Source organism: Mus musculus, chromosome 4 (assembly GCF_000001635.26).
Source record: "Mus musculus strain C57BL/6J chromosome 4, GRCm38.p6 C57BL/6J".
NCBI classification, from domain to species: Eukaryota; Metazoa; Chordata; class Mammalia; order Rodentia; family Muridae; genus Mus; species Mus musculus.
Genome location: NC_000070.6, coordinates 123816008 through 123837011, shown reverse-complemented (window position 1 = coordinate 123837011; position 21004 = coordinate 123816008). Strand labels below are relative to the sequence as shown.

The 21004-nt window shown below is 44.8% G+C and overlaps 1 protein-coding gene across 4 annotated transcripts in view; it reads right to left on the bottom strand.

Moving 5' to 3' along the window:
• Positions 1–6815: 6815 nt before the first annotated feature.
• Rhbdl2 (rhomboid like 2) overlaps positions 6816–21004 on the bottom strand; it is a 42322-nt gene continuing 28133 nt past the window's right edge. For 2 of the 4 annotated variants that reach the window (XM_006503025.4, XM_006503026.3), the window contains exons 4-8: positions 19036–19148; positions 14155–14255; positions 12091–12151; positions 10113–10174; positions 6816–7478 (exon numbers count right to left, since the gene is read on the bottom strand). In XM_006503025.4, the coding sequence (XP_006503088.1) occupies positions 7299–7478; positions 10113–10174; positions 12091–12151; positions 14155–14255; positions 19036–19148 (517 nt within the window). In that variant the 3' untranslated portion in view covers positions 6816–7298. The remainder of the gene's footprint in view (positions 7479–10112; positions 10175–12090; positions 12152–14154; positions 14256–19035; positions 19149–21004) is intronic. The other 2 variants (NM_001356445.1, NM_183163.2) reach the window with 2 other exon arrangements.

Here is a 21004-nt window from a genome sequence, read left to right as displayed (position 1 = left end):
CTTAAACCATGCCTGTGACAGTATCTGGCCTACAACCAGGAAGGCTTCTTGGGTTGTGCCCCATAGAACCTTTGAGTTAGGGAGGCAGGGGTATGGAGCAGGTCACTGTTGTAACATGACCATAAAATACATGATGTCTTTCCTGTGGTGGCTATAGTGGTGTCTAAAGCAGCCTGGAGCAAACCCCTCTGCTGCCAGCATTCCTGGAAACAACCAAGTCCAGCCCCTTCAGTTTGACATTTCTTTTTTCTTACTTCTTGGCATGCCTTTACAAAATGTTTTGAGCGATAAGGGTGGCAGTGCCCCTCCTCCCCCCAGGCAGACAGAATCTACATGTCTACCACCCACCCATCACAGACTGACCAGGAAGAGAGTAATGTTGAGTCTTAGGAAGATTTGAATTTGTAGGGGACACATTGACGCATTAAAACTGTTCATGTCAGAACAAGCAGACCCAAGAGCTTACTAGGTACACATCAAACTAAGGAAAAGGTGCAATTCCTCCACTTGAACTCCCATAAACTGATGGTCTCCTAATACCAAGATGGTATGGTCCCACCTCAACCTGCCATCTGATACCTAGGATGTACATCAAGGACCAAGGATTCCCGAATGTCCCCTGAGTTTTGGTTTGGCTCTGTCCCCTGCTGTGAACACAGCCTGGCGTTCATTCGCCCAGCTGTTCCTGGGCTGCCATTTCCAGCTCCTAACCTGTTTCCTGCTTTCACCTCACAGCTAAACTTTTGCTGCTCCGTGGCTCTCCTGACTCAGCAGCTCCAGCAGTAGCCCCCTCCCAGCACTGGCCTGGCCCGTTATCCCATCAGTACAGACTTCCTCAGCCCACTTGTGGAACACCTTGAATGCTGCTACAGCTCCTTCTGTAACCTATGTAAAGATATATAGATGCATTTGCTGTGCGATATGAGAGTTAACACTAGTAATTAAGGTCAGAATGAAAGAGTGTGCACTCACCTGGGCCAGGCTAGACAGATGACAGAAACTGCTGACCTAGAACCGGAGAGACGGATCCCGAGTCTGCTGGATCCCGTTCCCAGCACCCACATCAGGTGGCTTACAGCCGCCCAGAGCTCCATCTCAGACCCTCCCCGCCCCCAGAGACAACACATACATATCACACGCTTTTATATGTTTAAATGGAAAAGAAATTGTAAAGGAAAACTGCTAAACCTTGTGGCTTTATTGCCATTCAGTAAATTTTATCCTTGGGGAAAAACAGGAATGTGGCCATCTGTGTTTCTGACATAGGGCATGGCTTGTAGCAAGGCTGAGAGAAAAATCTCATAGGATTTACAAGAGAGAAAACTTGTAGCCTAACTGTTTGAAAGAGTGCTTTTATGAGGTACTCGAAAATCTCCGCAGTGCTTTTTCTAGGCAAACTTTAAATTCCAGAGATTAATTTTAGGATTGTCCTATGGTAAAGATACTTTTGCATGAATTCTGGGTCTTCGTCTAAATGAAATGCAATATCATTTGTCAATATTGAGACGTGATAATTCTGCAGCTCATTTATAATTCATTTACTATTATTATTGATTTTTTTGTTTGTTTTTTCAAGACAGGGTTTCTCTGTATAGCCCTGGTTGTCCTGGAACTCACTTTGTAGACCAGGCTGGCCTCAAACTCAGAAATCCGCCTGCCTCTGTTATTACTGATTTATGTATTGAGACAAGGACTCACTATGTAGCCCTGACTAGCCTGGAAACCACTGTCTAGATCCACTGACCTCAAACTCACAGAGATCTGCTTGTCTCAGCCTCTGGAGAGCTGGGATTAAAGGTGTACACCACCACGTCTGACCCTACATTTCGTTTAAAGCATTTTTTTAAATTAGATATTTGGATACGTGGATATGTTAACAGAAGAGCAGCATTATTGGTTCTTCATGAATTTTGTTCATAAAAAGTTGTTCAGATGAATTCAGAAGGAAGCTTGAGGACCATTTTATTGCAGTTTTGAAAGAAAAACAGGGCAAGCTAGCTGGAAGTCTTGCCAGCTGCCGAGAGGATGGAGAAGCAGAAGAGGAAGGAGGTACTCCTTATGGAGTCAGGGTCCAAAGAGAGCAAGCAGGCTCAGAGGTGGAGGTCTGCATAAAGCTGTGTGGGTGGTGATCTCCATCGAGCACAGACCACCCTGATGGTCAGGGTGGACATGTTTCCACTTCATTAAATTTCTGATTAAAAGATAGAAAGGCGAGTGCAGGGCACAATACTGCTTATCTATTAGAAATCATAAAATCGGGCAAACCACCGGGAGAGACCTGGAAGGAGGGAGGGGACAATAATACACAGTGCTCTCACTTTCAGGACAGGTGTCCTGTCACCACCCAGAGCCAGAGGTAGAACTCTGTGTTCTTTTAGCTAGCCCTGGTCCTTCCATCCCCCTCCATTTCATAGGGTATTTTGAATCTTAAGGATGGACAGTTGTTACAATTCCCTTACTTGTTACCAAGGAAACATCACCCAAAGCTGATGCTGAGGGAGGGGTCCATCCTCAGTGGCTTCCATGCCTGCTAATGCCTGTCTTCTGTCTACCCAACAATTTCATAGGTACGTCCAGAGTACTAACTAGTCCATAGCTCAAACTAGGATTGTTTACCAAGACAGCTATGTTAGCTGTAAGGTCGCTGATAATTCTGTGCTTGTAAATGGACAGTATTATGTCTATGATTCTAACTGTTGATCCATGTAACTCCGTGAGAGTCTTATTAGCGGTTTTGTTTATTGATGGCAGTCCATACTGACTATTTTGTATGTTTGTTAGTGTTGCTGTAACCTCTCCCTCCTTTGTTACAGTGTTTACTAGGTGAGGTATATGAAACTCTTACAGAGAATTACGGAGCAACCTGGAAGCAGCTTGCTGTCTCCTCTTACCTTTTCACCTCAGTGTGTTTTCAAGAAATGTTTCAGGGCTGGAGAGATGGCTCAGAGGTTAAGAGCACTGGCTGTTCTTTTAAAGGTCATGAGTTCAATTCCCAGCAACCACATGGTGGCTCACAACCATCTGTAATGGGATCTGATGCCCTCTTCTGGGATGCAGGTGTACATGCAGATAGAGCACTTATAGAATAAATTTAGAAAATGAGAATTAAGATTGCTAAGGCAGAACTTCAGGAATGGGACATCTTGGCAAACGAGAAGCAAGGCTTTCTCAACAAGCCTCGTTTTGAACTGCCCACTTTTATAGCATCTTCGGCACTTGGACTCATTAGATGGCTTGAAAAGGGTCACTGTGTGTATCTTGAGTTTTTATCCCCATGTGATTTCAGATCTTGGCAGAGATTACAAGAATGAAGCCAAGTACATGAAGACTGTTCCTCGGCCAAGAACCTTCATCTGGTTATTGTCGTCAAATAAATCAATATATGTTTAAGCCTTCTGGTCTTTGTAAAAGCCTTAAAATATGTATTGGCTAAAACTGGATGTAGGGCTAGAGAGAGGGCTCAGAAGTTAAGAATACTGACTACACTTGCAGAGGAAAATTCCCAGCATCCATCCAGTGGTTCATGATCATCTACAACCCCAGCTCCAGGGGCTCTGGGCATGTGCACAGTGTATGTCCATAGCTGAAGGCAAACACTCATAAGTAAAACTTAAAGATTGGCCAGGTGCTGGTGACAAATGCCTTTAAGCACTAGGGGGGCAGAGCCAAGCAGATCTTTATGAGTTCAAGGCCAGCCTGGTCTCCAGAGCCCGTTCCAGGATAGTCAGGGTTATACAAAATCAAAATCAAAATCAAATTGGAGTAGGGGCTGGCAAAATGGCCCAGTGATTAGAAGCACTTCTCTTCCAGAGGACCTGAGTTTGGTTAGCAACTCCTGTGTCAGGTGGTCTGATGAGACTCTAACTCCAGCTCCAAAGACCTATGATGCTTCTGAGGGCACCTGCACTCCGGTACACATTGGTACACACAGCTACATATAATTAATTTTAAAACTTTTAAGAGGAGTGTGGTTCAACCCTTTAGGGTTTCCAAATGTGTGCACAACACACACACATAGTCTAAAAGTTGGGGAACTGGGTCAGTACACAGTGTTTACTGGATACATATATCTAAGTTTACGTTCCAAGCACCCAGTGAAAGTTGGGGAACTGGGTCAGTACACAGTGTTTACTGGATACATATATCTAAGTTTACGTTCCAAGCACCCAGTGAAATGCAGAGCAGCTCACTTTATAATCCCAGTGCTGAGGGGTGGGGGGAGACAGACAGACAGACATCCTAGAGGCTGGCTGGCCAGCTAAACTAGCTGAAAAGGTAAGTTCTGGAGTCCACAAAAAATGTCTCGGGGATGGAGAGATGGCTCAACAGATAAAAAGCACTGGCTGCTCTTCCAAAGGTCCTGTAGTTGAATTCCCAGCAACCATATGGTGGCTCACAACCATCTGTAATGGGATCTGATGCCCTCTTCTGTGTGTGTCAGAAGAGAGGGGTTGGGGAAGAGACAGTGTTTCAAAAAAATAATAATAAAGTAATGGACAGAAGCTGGGGACCCCTGTGGTTGAATTAGGGAAAGGATGGAAGAAGCTGAGGAGAAGGGCGACCCCAAAGGAAGACCAGCAGTCTCAACTAACCTGGACCCCCGAGATCTCTCACTGAGCCATGAACCAGGCAGCATACTCCATCTCATATGAGACCCTCCCGACACATATACAGCAGAGGACTGCCTAGTCTGACCTCAGTGAAAGAAGATGCACCTAACCCCCAGGGAATGGTGGGATGGGGGTGAGGGGTGGGGACATCCTCTTTGAGACCGGAACTGAGGGGCACATGGGGGGGGCAGAGGAGGAATGGGAGGAGGAACTGTCAGTGGGCAGACTGAGAGGGGGAACAACGACTAGACTGTAAAAGATTAAAGATAAAAGAATATATATTATATCCAATGAACTAAATGAAGATACAGGAAGCAATGTTGGGGTTGAAAAGGATGAGCATAACCAAGAGTCTTTGGAAAGTAAAACAAAACCATACTTTTTACAACACAAAGCACCATTGAGAAGCCACCATAATGGACTTTTACCCCTGTGCAACTGTAAGCAAAAATGAATTATATCCTCTATAAAAATAAAATAAAAAATAAAGGTAGATGAGCTGGCAAAACGTCCCAGTGGGTAATGGTGCTCCCTGGTAAGCGTGGTAATGTACGTTTGATCCCTGGGGCTCACATGGTGGAAGTGTTGTGCCAGGAAGAGTTTGTAAACCACAAAAGACCACCAAGAAGCTGTTTCCAATGTAGAAGCATTAGGCTCTCTTCATTACAAGCTCGGGCTTGGGCTCTCTTCCAACCCAACCCTGACACAGCAGGATGGGAAGGGAAGGTGGAGCAGCTTCGATTCCTCAGCAGGACAAGTTTTTATAGGAAAATGGGGGCAAGTAAGTGATGGGGTGAGGAAGGGGGTGTCCAGTCTGGCAAGCGTCTAATAGGATAACTATAAGCCGAAGCAAGGCCGTATACAATCACAGTCTGAAAGTTCATCTGAAACAATCAGACTAATCTTTTATTGACTGTTGCTAGGAAGTAGCTAAGGACAAGCCATGGGGTCCTTCCTGGTAACTGGGTGCAGGCTGAGTTCTGCTGCGGATCAAGTTCTCAGGCTTTTTTTCTTTAAGATGGAAGCTGGTCCCAAGATGGAATAGGAGAGGTCTTTGGTCCTATGAAGGCTTGATAGATGCTCCAGTGTAGGGGAATTGAGGGTAGGGAGGTGGGAGTGGGTGGGTGGGTGGAGGAACACCCTTATAGAAGCAGGGGGAGGGAGGATGGGATAGGGGGTTTCTGGGAGGGGGGATAACATTTGAAATGTAAATAAAGAAAATATCCAATAATAATTTAAAAAAAAGACAACTGATTCCCTTCTAAAGGTTGCCCTCTGGCCTCCACTTACTTTACTTGTATGCTCTGGTGCACATGCCTACACATACACACATACAAACACACACACACACACACACGTGCGCATACATGCACGCACGTGCACATCTATAAGTATTCAGTACAGATGTATTATTTTAAAATATTTGTAGTCTAGGTCAGTTGAATCTGTGGCTGTAAACCCACAAGTATGCAATTGTACTTTGGTGTTTTAGGCATTCCCATATCCTCATCTCTAAGATACAGAATAATATCTAATTATCTACTTTTCTGAGTTGAAAAATTAGCAGCTATATATACAAAACACAACAGTTTTGCTTGGGGCTCGACAAATGGCTCAGTGTTTGGAAGTTCTTGTTGCTACTGAAGAGGACCCAGGTTTGATTCCTAACACCCGTTATGGTAGCTCACAGTCATTTGTAACTCCAGTTACAGGGGATCCAGTACATGCATATGGTACACACACGTGCACACAGGCAAAACATTCATACACATAGAAGTAAAGTAAGTCTTGCCAGTCATGGTGGCCCATGCCTTTAATCCCGGCACTCCCGAGGCAGAAGCAGGAGGACCTCTGTGATTTCAGGGCCAGCTTGGTCTACAAAGCAAGTTCCAGACCAGCCAGAGTTGTTACACAGAGAATCCCTGTCTCAAAAACCAAACACATAAATATTTAAACAACAACAGTTGTGCTCTGTCTACTGAAAAGTGATTGTCAAGAGTTTTACATGGGAAGCATAGCTCAGTAGAGCCGGCCTTAAAGGATGGAGACCCCAGGTTGGTATCACACAAGCCTGTAATTCCAGCTGCAGAGATGTAAGCAGAGATCAAAGGACTTGCTTGGATTCAGCAAAGTTCTTAGCCATTCTATGATACATACACAAGGCTTTGCCTCAAAGCAACAGGAAGCAAGAGTCCAGCACAGATGTGAAAAAAAAATGTTTATTATCAGGATAGTACAGTTCTCATGGAGCCTATAAACAACCTCCAAGTTACATCCCCCGAGGATATCAAGTCTCCTTCACAGGGTAATACACACATGCTCTGTGCATGAAACACCTGGTCTTTGCTTCTTATCTTCTTGCCTCCTATTGTAAGCTCAGTCGCTGTCCTGCCTTCTTTATAATGTTCTTAGCATTTGCTGGAATATCTGTGTTTCTTTACAGAGTCTACAATTCCCCTCCCCCGGTGACACTTTTTTTTTTTTTGGTTTTTTTTTTGGGGGGGGGTTTTGAGACAGGGTTTTTCTGTGTAGCCCTGGCTGACCTGGAACTCACTTTGTAGACCAGGCTGGCCTCAAGCTCAGAAATCCGCCTGCCTCTGCCTCCCGAGTGCTGGGATTAAAGGCGTGTGCCACCACACCTGGTCCCATGTGACACTTTTATATTAACTGGTTTATCATAGAGGCAAGTCAGTTTGCTGGGGACAGAAAGATGTTAAAAAACACAGCAAATAAGAGACAAGCTACATATGCAGCAATTGCGATCCAGAACCTGGGGTCTTTGAGCAGGGTCTTGTCAAAGCAGCTGAACACAGTGTAACCTATGGACATCCCAGCAAATCCACCTGCAATGTGAGCAGCAAAGGACACCTTGGAGAAAGGGGAAAAAATTAGAAATAGATGGAGAAAATGCTAATTGTATATTTTAGCTGTGGATCTCCTACTCCAGCGCAAATATCATCGTCGTCTTAAAGTCTGGGTCTTGGGGCTAAGATGGAGGAGACACAAACTCCTTTGTCCCTCGAGACAAGATGATGTTGTAAATCACGTAAAGCTCAAAAACTGTGGCCAGGTGAGGTGGGTGTCGCGCGCCTTTAGCCCCAGCACTCAGAGGCAGGCAGATCTCTGTGAGTTCAAGGCCAGCCTGGACTACAGAGTAAGTTCCATGACAGCCAGGGTTACACAGAGAGACCTTGTCTCAAAAAACAAAACAATCTTTTTCTTTTCTGTTTATGTAACTTGTTATTATTGTGTATATGTGTTATGGTAGGGTACACGTGCCACCAAGCACATGTGTAAGGCAGAGGGTAACTGTGAGGCCAAGTCTCTCCTTCCACCCACACATGGCTTCCAGGACTGAACACAGGCTTCCAAGGGAAGTGCTGGCCACTTGAGCCACCTCACCAACCCAAGTCTTTCTCTCTTTTTCTTTCCCCCCTCTCTCCCTTCCTTCCTTTTCTTTCCTTTTCTTTTTTCTTTCCTTTCCTTCCTTCCTTCCTTCCTTCCTTCCTTCCTTCCTTCCTTCCTTCCTTCCTTCCGTTCTTTCTTTCTTTCTTTCCGTTGAGACAAGGTCTTGCTATATAACCCTGGCTGGACTGGAAATCACAGAAAGTCTCCTGCTTCAGTCTCCTCAGTGGTAGGATTATAGGTGTGTACAACCAACCCTAATATAAAATGTTACCCACCCACTCTAAGCACACAAGACAGAACCACTGTTAGTCTTATCCTCTTGGTCAGCTTTGCATTTCTGATGTCTCTCTCTACACAAAGTTAGCCAAGAGACCACAATGGGACTAGCCATGAGGTATCTCTGTTGTCAAAAACCATTAAACCATTGAAGTGAGATGCAGAATTAAATAACATTAAATAACAATTAAAAACAAACTATCACATTCAAAAACTAACCCCAGAAAAACCTGGAAATTACTTTTGTCAGTTTATTTTATAGTATACTTGGGCACAGAATTTTAGCACTTGGACAAAATTCTATATCCTCCTCTCCCCCCCCCCCTAGACAGAGTTTCTCTGTGTAGCATGGGTTGTCCTGGAACTTGCTCTGTAGACCAGGCTGGCCTTGAAGTCACAAGTGCCTGCCCAGCTCATTGCTATATTCTGATCCGTGTTTTTGTTGTTGCTGTTTTTAAAGACAGAACCTCATATGTCTCATTATGGCCCTGAACTAATGATGAATGCAGTTGAGGATGATCTTCAGTCCTCACAAGTGCTGAGATTATAGGCACGCACCACTACATCCAGTTTCCCACTATACATTAAATTCTCTGTGGGCAGGGGAGCCTTCATCACCTACTTTTGAATAGCTACCAGCATGGCAGACAACTATGAGAGCCAAATGGCAATCTGAACTCTGATTTCCTCAGAACTTTAAATTTTTTTTATTGTTTGTTTTGGTTGTGGTTGTGCATATGTGTGTGCATGTGCATATGTGTGTTTGGATGTCCATGGGTACACATGAATGTGTAAGTGCATGTGCATGTATGTATGTGGAGGCCAGAGGCTAACTGTTCTCAAATGGCTCTGCATCCATCCACTCTATTATATATTGAGGTAGGTCTCTCTATACACAGATAGATAGGTAGAGAGAGAGAGAGAGAGAGAGAGAGAGAGAGAGAGAGAGAGAGAGAGAGAGAGAGAGAGAGACTTAGTTCTGAAACTCACTATGTAGCTCAGGCCTCAGACTCACAGAGATCTTCCTGCCTCTACCTCCCAGTGCTGGAATAAAAGCTCACTGATTCGGGTTGCCTAGCTGGCCAACTTGCCCTGGGGATCCCAGTCTCCACTTATCAAGGGCTGGGACTACAGGCTGTCCATCATAGACTGAGTTTTAGGAATTTGTATCCATTGAGGCATCTCCCCAGATCTATCTTAGGAATTGTTTTTTTTTAAACTTCCAAAGGGAAATTTGAGCACTTTAATTAGATTGGAGTTGTAATCTCTATTTGATATCCCCCCTTTTTTTGCTTGTTTGTTTTATTCTATTGTTATGGTTGTTGCTGTTTTGAAACAGTCTCATTTAGCCTGGGCTACCCTTGAACTTGCTATGTAGCTGAGGATGGTCCAGAGCACCAACCAGATCCTTCTACATCAGCCTCCTGAATTCAGAGATTACATGATGACTCTTTTTGATGGAAAAATATGTTTTTCTTTTTTAAAAAAGAAAAGAATTGAGGGGGGATTGAGGCTGGAGAGATGTCTCAGCAGGTAAAAGTTCTTGCCTCAAAAGCCTGATAACCTACGACTGATCCCTGGAACCCATGTAAGAAAACTGGATACAGGAATGGATATCTGCAATCCCAGAATTTCTATAATGAGACTGGAGGCAGTGACAGGGTGAAAGGCAGAAACCTATTCTGCAAGTTGTCTTCTGCCCTCCACATACACAGCATGAACTTATGTGTGCATGCACATGTGAGAGCACCCAAATACACACAAACACACAGAGACAAATACAAAAAGAAGGGGGGAGGGGAAAGAAAGTAAACTCACCGGAGACCCATTTGCAGGGACAAAGAATCTTCTGTAGAGAGCAAATCCCATGTCTGACGCAACTAGAAGAGAAGACACCCAATGAAGCCCAGGATCTCCCAAATGGGCAGAGTTTTGTTCCCCTTGACCGTGTCTTGCTTTACTCTGTTGCTGTACCAGTTGCTGGTCTCCGAGTTTTCCCTCCATCGATTCATTAGTTCTCATAAGAGCTTAATGAAGTGGACATTATCAGTAACCTGCTTATGGATGTATCAGTCAAGCAAGCAACTACCCTCATGGTAGACATACAACAAAGAGCAGACCAGATGGCCCTGACTTATGGAGGTTACTGTCCTGGTGGAAGAGGGAGTGTATGCATTGCCAGGTTTGTTGGCTGATGCCTGTAATCCCAGAACTCAAAAAGTAGAGTGGCCAACCTCGTTCACTACCAAGTTCCAGGCCAGCCAGGGCTACAGAGTGAGACCTCCCCGCCTCCCCCACCAGTTTAAAAAACCAATCAAACAAACAAACAAAAGGCAATAGTGTCCTCGTTGTGATGAGTACCACAATGAAAATACAAAGAATTGGGGGTGTTGAGAATAGACTATCCTTTAAAATACTATTTTTAATTAGTTCTCTGTGTGTGTGTGTGTGTGTGTGTGTGTGTATCTGTATGTGTGTGTCTGTGTGTGTGTGTCTGTGTGTGTCTGTGTGTGTGTGTGTTTACATGCCACAGTACCTGTGTGGAGATAGGAGGACAGCTTGCAGAAGTCACTCCTCTGCGTCTACCATGTGGGACCTGGGACTTGAATTCGGTATGTCTGGCTTGGCGTCGGGCACTTTTACCAACTAAGAAATTTTATCAGCTAAGCTACTGCTTTTAATAGGAGGATTGGGAAGCTCTCTAAGAATCCTTCCCTAGATGGAGCAAGCCATGCTGATATGTAAAGAGAAACAAGCATGAGGTCCCTGAGGCAGAAACGTTCCCCTCAAACCAGCAATATCAAAAGCACTTAGGAATGTCTGTTTTATTTTGCTTGAGATGAGGTTTCACTATACATCCCAGGCTAGTCTTAAACTTATTATCTAACCCAAGTGGGCCCAAACTTGAGAGCATCTTCCTGCCTTGGCCTCTGGAGTACTGGAATTATAGGCAGGAACCATGATACTTGGCACCAGGAACTTGTTAAAAAATAAATTCTCTAGATCACCCTATACGGGTGAATGAGAAACTGAGGCCGAGGGTGAGCCTCCTGTTTTAAAGAGACTTCCAGCAATTCTGGTAGGACCAGGCAAGGAGCTAGGGAGTGATCGATACGCAGAGGCCTTCTCACCCAGGCGCTTTGGCATCTGGGTGACAGGAAGGCTTTGGGGGCTTGGGGCCTGGATGACATGAATCTGATGAGATTTGGGGGTTGCTTTGCTTTTATGGTGCTAGGGAAGAATCATTCTGGTTAGGAGGAAAAGAGGGAGCAAGAACAGGAACAGAGAGACCCGATAGAGGGCTGCCTTAGCAAGCCAAGTGAGAATAATGCACAAGGAAACCAGGACAGAGATTGTGGCTATGACTCAATCAGTAGACGCTGGCCTGCAGTGTGAGGAACCCTGGGTTGGATTGCTGGCGCTGTACAAAACCAGGTATAGGTGTGAGAGCACAAGTCTGTTATCTTAGTGCTCAGGAGGTGGGGCAGGAGCACTACCCCAAGAGCTGAAAATTGAGAACTTTAGGAAGAAGATAGATTGTCTTAGCAGTTTTTAAGCTGTTCATTTGCAGACAGAAGTCATATATGTCCCGACATGTGAAACAAGAGACTGGAACAGAAAACCTAAGTGAAGCTATTGTGAGAGGCAAGACGCACAGAGCAAACACATCCAGAACTTGTCACCGAGGTACCTCTACCATCGGACAGTTCTTCCCAAGGCTACACAATCCAGCATCCCCTCCAGTGAAGGCTGAAGATAAGACTGAGGGTGTAAAATGTTTGAAAAGTGCACTTACCTATCAGAATGATAACGAGTAGTCTGACGATTCCAAAGGCAGGAATCATTTCTCGAAAGTTCTGGGAAAGTGATGATAAGAAGAAGAATACAAGCTGTAGGCTTTTCCTTTATTCCTTTCTTTTTTCTTTTTCCTTCCTTCCTTCCTTCCTTCCTTCCTTCCTTCCTTCCTTCCTTCCTCCTCCCCTCCCTCCCTCCCTCCCTCCCTCCCTCCCTCCCTCCCTCCCTCCCTCCTTTCTTTCTTTCTTTCTTTCTTTCTTTCCTTCCTTCTTTCTTTTGTTGTTTTTTGTTTGGTTTTGGGTTTTTTGTTTGTTTTATTTTTCAAGACTGGGTTTCTCTGTAGCCCCAGCTGTCCTGGAACTCACTCTGTAGACCAGGCTGGCCTCAAACTCACATAGATCTGCCTGCCTCTGCCTCCTGAGTGCTGGGATTAAAGACGAGGGATATCACTCCCAGGTTAAAGCAATGTTTATGTGCCAGATATTTACAAAGTAAACTATAGATGCAACAGCCAACTTTTTAAAATGCATCAGGGAAGGCCAGTGCTGCTCTACTTTGGACCACAAAATAAAACATAGTGTTTCATTTTATTAATGACACAATTTCATTTGCCAGTAATTAAGTACAAGTAATATAAAAATCAACATCTAACATGTCAATAAATGAGGGAGTAAGTCTGTAAAATTCATCTAAGCCTTTCTGGTTAATATTCTCTTGGTATTTCATTCTCTTTCCCAGTAGTAGTTCAGAAAGATTTAACTAATGTCTGAGCATCTCTTCCATCTTCCATTTTCTACAATAACTGGAAATGCCAGGAAAAGACTATTCTTTTAAAATTATATTATCATAATTGTAGTATTCTGTATGTATATACATGCTTGCATGCATGTGTGTGCATCTGTGTGTATGTGCACATTCCTTGCATGTGGAAATCATAGGAAAGTTTCTCTCCTTCCACCATGTGGGTCCAGGAGATTGAACTCATGTTCAGGGTTAGTGGCAAGAGCTGTTGAGTCATCTCACTGGCTTTAGGATGATTGTGTATATATATATATATATATATATATATATATATATGGGTTTAGGGTGATACACACACACACAAACATGTATGTGTGTGTGTGTGTGTGTGTGTGTGTGTGTGTGTACACTGTCGCTGTCTTCAGACACATCAGAAGAAAGCATTGGATCCCATTACAGATGGTTGTGAGCCACCATATGGTTGCTGGGAATTGAACTCAGGACCTCTGGAAGAGCAGTCAGTGCTCTTAACCGCTGAGCCATCTCTGGAGCTCTAGGATGTTATTTTTAATCAGACTTTAGTGCCCTGGGAAGAAAATTTATTGATTGAAAGAGGTGGGAATGGAAATGCAGACTGACTATGCAGTATCCTGGTCACATCGTGGCACAAAGAGGTTATGACAGCTGGGTGGAAGGTTTTCTTTTTCCAGTGACCAAAAAATTCTTAATTCATAAGAACTCAGTAAATGTTGATAAATCAGGAAACAAGAATAAAAAAAGTTTAGGAACTAAAGAGGTAGCTCCAGAGGATCTGGGTTTGAGTCTGACACCCACACAATGGCTCACAAACATCTATAACTCTAGTTCCAGGGGATTCGACACCCCTCCCCCCCCCTCGTTTTATTTACTGCCACAGACTCCAGGCATGCCAATGATACACATATATATGCACATGCAGAAAATACTCACATAAAATAAACAAACATAGCTGGGCGTGGTGTCGCATGCCTTTAATCCCAGCACTCAGGAGGCAGAGGCAGGCGGATTTCTGAGTTCGAGGCCAGCCTGGTCTACAGAGTGAGTTCCAGGACAGCCAGGGCTATACAGAGAAACCCTGTCTTGAAAAACCAAAAAAAAAAAAAAATTTAAGTCCAGAAATGGGAAATAGTGGTACATGCTTGTAATTTTGGCAGGTACAGGGACAAAGATCCAAATCCAGGTGAGGATACAGTCAAGGTCATCCTCTGCTATTTATCAGGTCCCAGTCTAGCCTGGGCTACATGAGAGGCCCTATCTTTAAAACTTCTATTCCCAAAATTCTTACCACTATAACATTCATAAAATATCCTCCCATCAATGCATAGACTCCTCCTGAAGCTCCCACAAGAGACTTGAGGGGGTCAAAGATGGAGCTGGCCAGGGAACCTGGAAACATAAAATATAAACGATCAGACAGAGCTGTAAGAATTATGAATGAAGTAGGAGTTTAAAAAAAACACATCTAAAGTAAACACATGGGAAGTTTTGACCATTTTCATATTAGCAAGCAACAACTCCACCTTGCCCTGTGTGCTGTGTAGATTCAGGCATGTAGGTTAACTGCACCAATATCTCTGAAACATTAAAGGTTTATTAGAAATGCAGTAAAAGCCAGGCAGTAGTGGTGCATGCCTTTAATCCCAACACTCAGGAGGCCAAAGCAAGTGGATCGCTGTGAGTTCAAGGGCAGCCTGGACTAGACAAAGAAACCCTGTCTCAGGGGGTAAATAAACAGAAAAGAAGAAGAGGAATAGAAAGAGGAAGAAGAGGAAGAGGAAGAAGAGTAGGAAAAAGAGATAGAAGAGGAGGAAGTAAAGCAATAAAAGAGAGACAGAAGCTCAGACCCTGGAGCCAGAATCCCTAAGAGTGACTTTGGGACACTATTTAATTAACCTCCCTTGTCTGTAACGTGGAAATATTAACTAAGCAGTTCCCAATAGACTAAGAGGGGAAGTAAAAGAACTGATGCGCATATCATACAAAAGCACTGTGTTTGTGAGGGTTTCATGGCCGTGATAGCTATTACTTCTTCCAGTGAGGTGTTTGTCTGGTGAAAGAGCCTGGTGCCTAGCCCCATAACCTGAGTTTGATCCCTGGGACCCACATGGTGGAAGGAGAGAGCCAAGTTGCCCTCTGAGTTTCACAAGGGTCTACACACATACATACCCACATACACAAAAATAAGTAAGGGTGATCAATCATGCTCTGTGTACAACAGATATTCTTATCTCAAAATTCTAGAGAAGAGCTATACCTACTGAGCTATCCCATGGTCTGGAAGTAGCCTCAGAATCCTTCTTAGCACAAAGTCCAATCACATTCTGGAAGCAAAATGAAATTCATTTCTTTTGTTTTCTTTTGTTTTGTTTTGTTTTTCGAGACAGGGTTTCTCTGTGTAGCCCTGGCTGTCCTGGAACTCACTCTGTAGACCAGGCTAGCCTCGAACTCAGAAATTCACCTGCCTCTGCCTCCCAAGTGCTGGGATTAAAGGTGTGTGCCACCACGCCCGGCTATGAAATTCATTTCTTAACACAGTGATAGATAGACACCTGAGCCAAAGAACACACCATAAGCATTTTAAGAGGTCTTCTCAAAATTTCTACTATTCCTACTTGGTATCTTCCTCTCATGACTTTTCATTCCTTAAGATGAGATACAATCTTTATTATGTGTAAAAAAGAATGTCTTGGGTCTGGAGAGATGGCTCAGCTGTTAAAAACATGGGCTACTCTTCCAGAGAACCAAAGTTTGGTTCCCAGCATGGACACAGTGGCTCACAACCGCCCATGGATCTGCCTGCCTCCGGCTCCTGAGTTATTGGGACTGAAGTTGTGTTCTTCCACACCTGACCTGATAACTATTTTTAAAATTGAATTAAAGTTTAAAATCTTTCCACAAAGCAAATAACAGGCTATGATGGCTTTATCGTTGGGGTGTTTGTTTGTTTTAGTTTTGGTTTTTGACTCAGTATCTCACATAGAACCAACTATTTACAAGCCTGCTGTGGAGTAGAGGATGGCCTTGAACTTGTGATCCTCTTGCCCCATCTCCTGGGTGTTAGGATGATAAGCAGCATACACCCTGCTTCACTGCTGGATCCTAACAGTCATCTAAATCAGAAGTAATAGCCAGGGCTGAGCATGTAGCTCATGTAGAGTGGCTGCCTACTGTGTGCAAGGCTGTTTGATTCCCAGCACCGCTGCCTCCTTCCAAGTGATAACAATTCTGCCTAATCCTTGCCATAAACCTGACAGGACTAAGACCCTTTCCTACTTGCTGTATGAGGGGAGCGTGCTACCTTAGTGTTAAATGAGCAAAGACCTTAGAGTCATAGAGAACCTCCACCTCCCTCTATGACTATATGACTCAATGGGAGAGAGCAGGCTGATGAATGCCCTGGGCTCAATCTCCAGCAAAGGAAGGAAGGATGGGTTGGAGGGAGGGAGGGAGGGAGGGAGGGAGAGAGAGAGAGAGAAGAGAGAGAGAGAGAAGGAGGGATGGAGGAAGGGGAGGAGAGAGAGAAAGAGGGATGGAGGGAAGGATGGAAATGGGAAAGAAGGAAGAGGAAGAGGAGAGAGAACCACGATTCTGGCCACCATGGCTGGTACTGCACTCATGTGCATTCCAGCACACATATGAATAATTAAAAACAAATCTTTTAAATTTTTAACAAATCGGGTTGGAGAGATGGATCAGCAGTTAAGAGCACTGACTACTCTTCCAGAGGTCCTGAGTTCAATTCCCAGCAGCCACATGGTAGCTCCCAGCCATCTGTAATGGGATCTTATGCCCTCTTCTGGTGTGTCTGAAGACAGCTACAGTGTGCTCTTATAATTAAAATAAATAAATCTTTAAAAAAATTTTAACAAATCTAATCTAATCATCTGTTAAAATCATAATAGACCATGACCAAGTGTCCTCCCTGAAGCAACCTTGGTTTAACACTGGAAAGTCAGTCAATGTCATTCTCTACATCACAAATCAAAATAGAGAAATTATACAGAGAGACAAAATAAATTAATAGGAAGAGAGAGATGGGGGGGGGGTAGGGAGCTCTGGCGCAGCTCAGCTGGACAGTCTTGCCCAGCACACATGTATGCAGGTCTGGTGAGAGGCTTGAGGTGTCCTGAGCTCTCCGGGAGATTCTGAGCACCAGTCAGCTTTGGGATGCTGATCTGGAGGCAGACATCTTGGTCTTTAATGTGCTCCTGTGAATTTATAGAAAGAATTCTAATGGTCAGATCTGATCTGGCTCCAACACCCTGTCTGAGCAGTTTCTTCTGATGCTGACACTGTGGGTCAGTGGGCACACCTCACAGGTAGCCAGAGTTAAGGACCGTAGGGTGACATTGCCTATGGAAGAGTAGAGAGAAAAGGCAAAACCAGGGAAGGCAACACTGCCAGATAGACAAGGGTTTCAGCCTTCTTGCTGTCTTGGCTTTCTGTTGACCACTGTGAACTGCTAGGAACTTAGTCTGTTTGCTGAAGATGATTTCAATAGCAGGGGGAAGCATCGACCTGAATAGTAAGAGAAAGCTGCCAAAAGGCGCTGTCTGAAATCACTAGAGGATGCGAACCAATTGTTCACATTCTCTTCCGAAGGGCTTCTGCTCTGGTGCTGGCCAGAGCTGAGGCCACACACTGACATCAAGCTGTGAGCAGAGGGCGAATGTGTAATTGATGCAGGAGGCATGCAAGTTCACACCTCTGCATTCATGAGCAGGACAAAAAGATGCACAAAGAAACAGAGAAATGGGATCCCAAACAGTAGGTAGGTGTCTAATAAGGAACTAAGCTTTGTCACAAAGCCCTTTCAAAGCCCTCTGTTTCCTGTAGCTCAAGACTGCTTCCTGCTGTCCACACTGCTGCCACTGCACCCTACAAACCAGGCCCTCCAGGAATTCTCTCAGACAGTAGCTGACAAATACCTCCCATCAGCCAGCCAGAAAGAGGGGGGGAGGGGGAGGGGAAGGGAAGGGGAGGGGGAGGGGAGGGGGAGGAGGGGGAGGGGGAAGGAAGGAAGGAAGGAAGGGAGGGAGGGAGGGAGGGAGGAAGGAAGGAAGGAAGGAAGGAAGGAAGGAAGGAAGGAAGGAAGGAAGGAAGGAAGGGCAAGAAAAACAAGAACAAGAGGAAAAGAAGAGGAGGAGGAGGAAGAAGAGTAAACATAATTGAGTTGAACTGTAATCCCTAAACCACATACATGTTGACATCCAATTCCCGGGAACAATATTTGAAATCAGGAGATCTTATTTGAAATTAAGGCTTCACAGGAAAGGAATGTCAGCGTCAGATGTGGTGGCCTGTGTGGGATAATTTTATGTCAACTTGACACAAGTTAAAATCACCTGAGAAGAGGGAGCCTCAGTTAAGAAAATCTTCCCTAGCCAGGTGTGGTGGCACGCGCCTTTAATCCCAGCACTCGGGAGGCAGAGGCAGGGGGATTTCTGAGTTCAAGGCCAGCCTGGTCTACAAAGTGAGTTCCAGGACAGCCAGGGCTACACAGAGAAACCCTGTCTCGGGCTGGTGAGATGGCTCAGCAGGTAAGGGCACCCGACTGCTCTTCCAAAGGTCCTGAGTTCAAATCCCAGCAACCACATGGTGGCTCACAACCATCCATAACAAGATCTGACTCCCTCTTCTGGTGTGTCTGAAGACAGCTACAGTGTACTTACACATATCAATAAATAAATCTTTAAAAAAAAAAAAAAAAAAAAAGAAGTAGGGCCCAGCTCATTGTAGGTTGGGCCATCCCTGGGCTGTTATAAGAAAGCAGGCTGAGAAAGCCATGAGGAGCAAGTCAGTAAGCAGCACCCATCCCTCCATGGCCTCTGCATCAGCTCTGCCTCTGGGTTCTTTGAGTTCCTGTTGCCATGGCAATCGCCATACATTCCCAGTGTCCACCTGCCCTCACCTTCGAGTGCAGTTACATCACAGCCTCCCCCCCACCAAAAAAAAGAGGCAGAGCCCCCTAACCTTCTCTTTCTTTTCCTTATTCTTTGTCGCTCTCCTTCATCCCTCCCCACCCACCCCAATAAACCTCTTCCATGTTGGCCTGGTATGATCTGTCCAACGAGCCACCATTCTAACACAACAAACATCTGCTACCTTTGGTTTCCATCCTAAGAGCCCAAAAGTGTTTGTTCCGTGTTACCCTCAGATCACTGACCTGCAAGCACTCCTGCCAGGTACACCAGCCCCACTCGGAGGCCTTTGTGGACCATTTCCAAAGGAATACCCAGGACGATCTGCATAAGAAGATTCCCCACGATGTGCTGGACTCTGCAGAGACAAACACAGGTCAAATATCCAAGCAGCAAGCAGTTGTCATGGAAGACTTGCATGTCAACTTGATATCTCTGGTTAGAAACTTGCTAGAAATTTATTTGTTAGGGAGGGAGGGAGAAAGAGAGAGGGAGAGGGAAGAGGAAGAGGGAGAGAGAGAGAGAGGGAGAGAAGAGAGGGAGAGAGGGAGAGGGGGAGAAAGGGAGAGAGGGAGAGACAATGCCCCTATGGGAGCCTTTTGAGCTGCAAGTCACTCTGTGTGAGTCTTAGGATCAAAGCTGCAGTCCTCAGGATTGAGCAGCAAGCACTCCTAACCATGGAGCTATCTCTCCAACTCCTATATTCTAGTTTTTCAAAGAAGGCGACTCTTCTATTTTGCTATTGTTATTTTGTTGTTTTTTTCTCTTATCTGTTTTTATTGCTGTTGTTTTCAGCTTTGTTCTGTTATTTGTGTGTGTGTTGGGGGGTGGGGGGATTTGAGATTTCTCTGTGTAATAGCCCTAGCAGTCCTGGACTCGCTTTGTATATCAGGCTGGCCTTGAACTCACAGAGATTCACCTGCCTCCACCTCATAAGGGTTAGGATTAAAGGCATGTGCCACTATTCTGTTTTTAAACAAAATCATGCATGAATCTTCAATATGTAAAACACATAAAAGTATTTTAGAAATGGAGAGATGGCTCAGCAGTTAAGAGCACCGACTGCTCTTTCAGAGGACCTGAGTTCAAGTCCCAGCAACCACATGGTAGCTCACAACCATCTGTGATGGGATCTGATGCCCCCTTCTGGTGTGTCTAGAAGAGAGCAACAGTGTACTCACATTAAATGAATAAATAAATAAATAAATAAACAAACAAACAAACAAATAAATAGGAAGGAAGGAAGGAAGGAAGGAAGGAAGAAAGAAAGAAAGAAAGAAAGAAAGAAAGAAAGAAAGAAATGTAGAAATGTGTGCTGTAATTTCTACTTTACAACAGTGATTACAACATGAACAAAGACCAGCAAAGCTGATTTAAACAATTTAGTCAGGTGTGGTGGTGCACAACTTTAATCCCATTTCCTGGGAAGCAGAGGCAGATGAATTTCTGTGAGTTTGAAGCCAGCCTGGTCTACATACTTAGTTCCAGGCTACCTAGGCTATATAGTAAAACTCTGTTTCAAAAACACATTTTTTAAAATAATAATAATAAAGAACTTGAGGGCTGGGGATGTGTGGGAAGCCGCCCTCACATTCGCCGTTGCAAGATGGCGCTGACATCCTGTGTTCTAAGTGGTAAACAAATAATCTGCGCATGTGCCAAGGGTAGTTCTCCACTCCATGTGCTCTGCCTTCCCCGTGACGACAACTCGGCCGATGGGCTGCAGCCAATCAGGGAGTGACATGTCCTAGGCGGAGGATAATTCTCCTTAAAAGGGACGGGGTTTTGCCATTCTCTCTCTTGCTCGCTTGCACTCTTGCACTCTTGCTCTCTTGCTCTCTTGCTCTCTTGCTCTCTTGCTCTCTTGCACTCTTGCTCTCTTGCTCTCTGGCTCCTGAAGATGTAAGCAATAAAGCTTTGCCGCAGAAGATTCCGGTTTGCTGCGTTCTTCCTGGCCGGTCGCGAACGCGTGTAAGAGGGATGAAAGATCAGAAGGAAGGCGTAGGCCTTGGTGGCTTAGTACACATGACGCTCTGAGTTCTGTGCTCAGCACCAAGTCCTTGCACGCTGTCCTGAACGTCTAATTATCCACTGACCAAAAATGTGATTTACCCTGGGTGGGGTGAGTCACACAGGTGAAGCTCAACTCACCTGATACCACAGGGCTCCCCCCAAAGAAGTGAGATAGCCACAAGCTGTTTACCGACCACAGTG